The 6,515-nt window shown below is 46.2% G+C and overlaps 1 protein-coding gene across 1 annotated transcript; it reads right to left on the bottom strand.

Moving 5' to 3' along the window:
- Positions 1-5,689: 5,689 nt before the first annotated feature.
- Positions 5,690-6,277, bottom strand: LOC132585797 (protein Tob2-like). The gene has a single exon (XM_060257676.1). The coding sequence runs from the start codon at positions 6,275-6,277 to the stop codon at positions 5,690-5,692; it is 588 nt and encodes a 195-aa protein (XP_060113659.1).
- Between the last annotated feature and the right edge of the window lie 238 nt (positions 6,278-6,515).

The following is a 6,515-nucleotide window of genomic DNA, read 5'->3' as shown; positions in this document are numbered from 1 at the left end:
TATATATATATATATATATATATATATATGGGCTTCAGGGCATCTGGTGCCTGAGGAAATGCCCTGCTCCAGACCTGGAAGCACAGGCCCGGGTGGCTGAGCAATGGTGGCTGGACAGTGTCCATGCTCTGAGGTGCAGGAGCCATGCCACACCACAACACTCACCTATTTCCCTTTTCGAGCAGGTGAAGGCAGGAGGGAGAGCCCAAATCAATGCCCCTCCCCAGGCCACATCCTTGGCAGCTGCCTAGGAATGCCTAATGGAGCCAGCCCTGCAGGCAGCAGAACTCCAGAAAGTGGAGGGGTCGGGTGAGTGCTAGAGATGCACAGGAAGGGGACACCCTAAGGCAGTGACTGTGGAACAATTCAGACAGAAACCCCAGGGAGAAAGGAGGGTTTTTTTGTGGACAGCAGGAAGGATGCCCCAGGCAAAGACTATGGAACAGTGCAGACAGCAGATCCCCAGAAAATGGTAGGGTTGGTGTTAGAGGTGCGAAGGAAGGAGGTAACTCTAATGTGAAGACTATGGAACAATTCAGGGAGGAAACCCAGGAAAACGTGGCCCCCTGGTGTTGCTTGGAGAACAGCAGAAAGGATTCCCCAGGCAGCAAAACCTCCAGAATTTGTGGGGTGGGTGTTTGAGATGCAAGGGAAGGAGGCAGCTTCAAGTCAACAACTGTGGAGTGATTCTTTCAGAAAACCCAGAAAAGGAGGGGGGGTCTATTGGAGAAGAGCTGAAAGGGAATCTCAGGCAGCAACTCTGGAACAGTGCAGGCAGTAGAAACCCCAGTTCCATCCCAAGGTCCAGGAATCTCATATTATTGTCCATTGTATTGGTTTTAATAATAATTCAGAACACATAAAGTGTGCATTTCTATTTAAGGTCAATGCTCATTGGGATAATATTGAGGACACCTAGAAGATTCTACTGGAAAAGGAAGCTTTTTTCATATATAAGTTTCAAACTTTGATTCCCAGTGGACTTAATGCCTTTAAATTATGGTATGGCACCTGTTTGGTGTAATGGTTAAGTGAACAGTCTCTTATCTGGGAGAATGGGGTTTGATCCCCCACTCCTCCACTTGTAGCTGCTGGGATGGCTTTGGGTCAGCCATAGCTCTCCCAGGAGTTGTCCTTGAAAGGGCAGCTGCTGTAAGAGCTCTCTCAGTCCCTACTACCTCATAGGATGTTGATGGGGGGGGGAGGTAAAGGAGATTGTAAGCCACTCTGAAATTCTGAGTATAGGTCAGGATATAAATCCAATATCATCATCTTCTTCTTCTATTGTACTTTTGCTGTTTTATCTGATAGTTCCACATAAATTATGAGGAACCTAAAGAAGACTGGAATTGAAACATGCTAATTTTATCAGCGATGCATATGGTTGACTTTCTTCTTCATTAGAAGCTAGGCAGTGGATTACTGCACTCAACTTCTGTGGTGAAATTGTAGTGTGAACTTCAGTATTTTATGAACTTTGCAAAACTCTTGAATTTGATATTGAATGATTATTGGATTGGATATTTCCATTGGATATACAAAACAAAAGACTATAAGTGTGTTGAATATATTGTTTATTATACTTTTCAGACAGTTATTTTTGTTGCTCATATGGATGTTCAGAAGAAGAAGAAGAGTTGAATTTATATTCTGCCCTTCACTCGAAGTCTCAGAGTGGCTTACAATATTTTCCGCTTGTTCTCCTCACAACAGACATCCTGTGCAATAAGTGGGGCTCAGAGAACTCTGAGTAAAATGTGACTGGCTCAAGGTCACCCAGCTGTCTGTCTGTGGAGGAGTGGAGAATTGAACCCAGTTCTCCAACTTGTTCAATATAATATTGATTGAAAATCTCTCATCGATTCCCAAGGAAAGATTGAAATTAAAAAGACTGACAAGATGGCAAATTTATATTCTTTTTGAAGCAAACCTTGGTTAAGAGCAAGTAACTATTAATCTGCTTTACCAATATTAATTAGTTGAAGAAATTACACACATCTGGAAATAGAACTGATCACATGGAAGTACAGTGAAAAAGAGACACGTTGGTCACACAAGGCACTCCTTTGAATACACTTACTGGAATGTTATAGCCCGTCTTATGTAATACCAAAAGTCTTTTCCAATAACCCTGTCTATCTAGGAGAGACTAACTGCTCTCCGTGTCATCTAGAAAGTTCTGCACAATTCAAGCCATTGTCCATATAATAAATTAAGATGCTTTGGCAACCTATTTCATGACATCAATCATGAGGCAAACACATGGTCATTCTCACTACCCAGTTCTTGGAAACCCTAATGCCACTATTCAACACCTTAAAATTTGATATTTGGGATTCTGGCTGAAGCCAAATTTTAGCATATGTCCTTCATTTTGTTATACAATGTCACCTGGATTCAATTAACTGGTGTCGCTCACTACAATAATCCTGTTCACCATAGACATGACAGGACATGATCACCTGACCTTTTCCTAATTAAAAAAAAACCCTATACAAATAACCATGATTTTTTCTAACTACATCACAAAATATTGTAGCGGGAAAAACCCTATTTATACGTTACCAATTTCAGCTGACGCAATCACAGAGGCCAGAGACAAGATCAGGAAACAGCTTCTTTATTTAACGTGCACGGGCCCTCGGCACACGGGCGCCAGACTCTCAAGAGAGACTGGGCAACAAGCATAGAAAAATCACAGCTTTTATAGGCCTTCAGAGCCTCAAACATACTTCCTCTTTTCATATAATACATATATCATCATTCCCCATCTAGGCCTGATACCCGTTTCTCTTGTCCCTCGTGACACCCTCCTAGTAGGTGTTCTCTGCCCATATTTAGTCATAGGAAAGGGGACTCGGTCTTGTTAGTACTGTTCCTGGGTGTTACTCGAGGTCACTGTGGTCTGGGCATCCGGCCTTTCTGGTCTTATCTGGTTTCTCCCTATGTGGGGTGCAGGGGGAGAATACTGGGTACATATTCTTAGGGGCTTTCCAGCTCCTTTCCCTTCTGGTAAACAACTCTGACTCCTGCTTCTGCGGTCAGCTTGTGCTTTGCGGTTACCTTGTGCAACTATGTTCTCTGCAGCTAAGCTAAGGCATAGAGGAGCTAGTTCCTCTTTTCTGAAAGCTCTGCTTTTCATTGCTAATACAAGCCTCTTGTGTCTGCCTTTATTAAGCTTGCATTTCTGCTCACACGTTGATTATAGATTATTGGAGCTATCAATCTGGGGGTCCTACCACATCTCCCCCCTTTCAGGGGAACTTGAGATTTCACAGTTTCCCTGACCCTAAATGCATTGCGATCTAACAGCTTTCATCTCTTCATATATTGGTTCTCTGCGGGGTGGGGTCCTATATATGGGGTAGGCATTCTGAGCTTTGCGCGAAGCTATCGAGGGCACACCTAATACAACCATACACAATAATACACACCAAAATGAATATAAGGAAAGCAATAAAACCTTCTTTCAGCCAGGCAAAATCAGGGAGCCAGCTGGTGAGCCATTTGAACAAGCCAGCTCCTGAGTTAAAAGCTGTATCTACTCCTTGTGCTTCTTTCACCAGTCCTCGTAAGGTCTTAACTCCACTGAGGATTTTACCTGATTCATTAACGTAGAAGCAACATACTTCTCCCAGATAAGCACATGTCCCGCCTTGTTCGGAAAGTAACTGATCCAACACTCTTCGGTTCTGGAGCACAACATTAGCTATGCTATCAACCTCTTTCTGCAGTGTGAACAGAGATGAGGCTGTTTTCTCAAGGCCTTCTTGTAAGATTCGGGACAGGTTTCTTGTATAGATCTGTAAATCATAGACTCCCCAACCTGGGAACACAGAGCGTAAAACATCTAAAATTCCAGTACCCCAGGACCTTTCCCGTCTTTTGATCTGCTGGCCCCAACGGTTGGAGGGGTATCCTAGATTTAGAACTTCATGGGCCATGATATCTTCACGGTGTTGCCCTGCCAGTGTTAAGTGAGCCACCGAGCACATGCCCTTCCAATACATAGGTAAATATCACTATGAAGACTATGCCTGCGTAGGGTGCAACAGAGGACTTAGACCCTACAAACAATACAATACTTCAAAATACAGAATCTTCAGTTCTTCTGCTGTGACGACGGGATCTTCTTCCCTGTGCACTCCACCGTCACCGGTAGGTGGAGCTCAGAGGGGATGAACCCTGTGAACCCAGCCGTTGCCGGTAGGCAAGGGTCCAGAGGGGGCTGCCTGTGAGCTCCACTATTTCCGGTAAGTGGTACTCAGAGGTTGGCCTTCAAACAACCAGATTCGGGGGCGAACGGCATCTGAAAAGCCTATCTAGAAAAACTCTGATTAGATTGCATAGTCAAAAAACAATACAAGGCTCAAGGCAAGCCTATTTTCCATCATAACATATAGCATTCCCTTCATTCGCTTTCACTAAAGGCTCCTCATAGACAGAACCTAGAGAATTTAATCTTTTAGGCCTATTTACTTCTGCTAAGCATTTCAGTATAAACAAGGCACTAGGCAATGTGTCAAGCTAAAGTCAGCTTGTGACACATCATAATCCCTCAACTTTCCCAGGGATTATCCTACCTTCTTCTTCTTGGGCTACTCGAACATTTGCTTCATAGACGAACAAATCTTCTACACAGAGCTATTGCTTCAGCAAAGGAAGAGAATGGCTGCAAACATCAAAAACTCAAATAAATCAAAATCACTTCAAAGTCACTTCAGAGGGTCCCCCCTTTGCGACTGCACACAAAATTCAGCAACTGGGATTTTCTTCCAGGCTTCCTTCTGGGCTCTCTTTCTTCAGGAGGGTCTCTTCTTTCACCTGAAGAGGCTCCTGCGGGTGCACATCTTGTTCTGGGACCAGGCCAGCTGCTTCTTCCGGGCCCTCGGTGTTTTCATGGCCATCTTTCTCTGGTGCAATTTCGGCTACAGTCTTTAGGTCTGAGACCTCGTTCCAAGCTGCAGGACCCCACCTGTAGGGGGCGAGATACCATCCTGTGGCTACTCTCATGACCCTAGGTGCGTTCATCATCTGCCAGTGGGGGTCGAGCACTCTGCTTCGGCCTCTTCCTCTCCCTCTCTCCCGAACCTGGGGAGGGGTGGCTGGACACTCATCGGGGTAGAAATTCATGCGGTGGCCAATTCCGTGGTGCCAGGCACGCCCGTCGCGTAACAGGGGTGGTTGCATACTTCTTGGTGGGCCTTGGGATCGGAGACCCACTTGTTCTAGTCCATCCTGAGGTTCTCCGCCTTCACCATGGGCCTCCTTTCTCGTTGCGAGGTTTTCCTGGGCATCTCGGAACTCCAGGGCATCATTCAACTTCTTGAACATCATAAACCGGTCCCACCCCTTGATCTCAAGGTTGTATGTACCTTTGTAATTGCTGAAGGCTCTCACAGCATGCTTCTTCTTCTTGGACTCGTTCTTGGTTGGAGCCCTTGCCTTCTTGGGTCGGCCCCTACGAGGGATTGCTGTCTGGGGACCATCTTCTGCTGGCTCATGGGTCCCATCAGAGCAGACCTCAGCCTGGGGTTCTTGCACGACTCCCGGTGGAGGGGCTGGTGACACTTTCTCCGCCATTCTCCCAGGCCGTTGACGCCTTAGAAAAAGGTAAAAAGTGAAAGCCTGTCCAAATAAGTGTCCTGGCAGCCCGCCTTACTTAGACGAGCTCTTGCTTCCCAACCTCTTATTTTGCTGGGTGAACAATGCCCCAACTCAACTTTCTGTGGCTTTTCTTCACTTTAGTGGAGCCAAACCTGGTAGCTGCAAAAGTCACGGCGGTAAAGGTCGGACTAAGAGACTGGTCAGAAGATGGAGGTGGAGGGCTGGACAAAACGGTATTCTGACTTCTAGTGGGGACAAACGCCTGGGCTTCAGGGTTGAGCCCACTTCTGCTTCTCTTGTCTGCTATGCTGCAACCCCTACTGTCCTTCAGGTACACAGTCTCGATTGGCCCTTCTCCCCCAAATTGGTAGGAAACTTCAAATGGGTCAATCCACACAGTCAACTCTGCAGGGATACTGTCCTGCACATCCTTTACAGTCAGCCCACTTCTCTTGGCTGCCAGTTGCACTATAGGATCTATTATCTCCCCAAGGTGCACACAACGATAGCCTGAACCCTGCAAAGGCTTCTCTGGGTACCAGTGGCCCTCATATTTCTTCTGTAGCAGCTGTCCTAGCTCTTCTCCAAACTGGTCAACCCATCTCCGGGGGAGCTTGTTATACAGGTGGAAGGTGATGAAATGCAGAGCAGCCTTGATCTCAGGACGCATACTCCGTTTTCAACAACCAGGCTCAAATCACTTCACTTATGAGCTCGGTCATGGCTCGGAAGTGGGGAAAGGACATCAGATGGCGTCAGATGGCTGAGGGGGGGTTTCCACATAGCTGATGGGGACTTCCTCTGAAAGGTAAGCTGACCAGAGGCAGAGGACTTGCTTCTGGAGTACTTCTCTCTAGGGAGGGCCCATAGATCTGGAATTCTTCAATTTTTAGCCACTAAAGGGGCAA

Source organism: Heteronotia binoei, chromosome 17, assembly GCF_032191835.1.
Source record: "Heteronotia binoei isolate CCM8104 ecotype False Entrance Well chromosome 17, APGP_CSIRO_Hbin_v1, whole genome shotgun sequence".
Classification (NCBI taxonomy): domain Eukaryota; kingdom Metazoa; phylum Chordata; class Lepidosauria; order Squamata; family Gekkonidae; genus Heteronotia; species Heteronotia binoei.
Note: the sequence above shows the minus strand (reverse complement) of the source record. Positions and strands in the feature narration are given on the sequence as shown.

Bases quoted from the DNA above. Each gene is read 5' to 3' on its own strand.
- LOC132585797 (XM_060257676.1), bottom strand. From the start codon at position 6,277: ATGCGTCCTGAGATCAAGGCTGCTCTGCATTTCATCACCTTCCACCTG.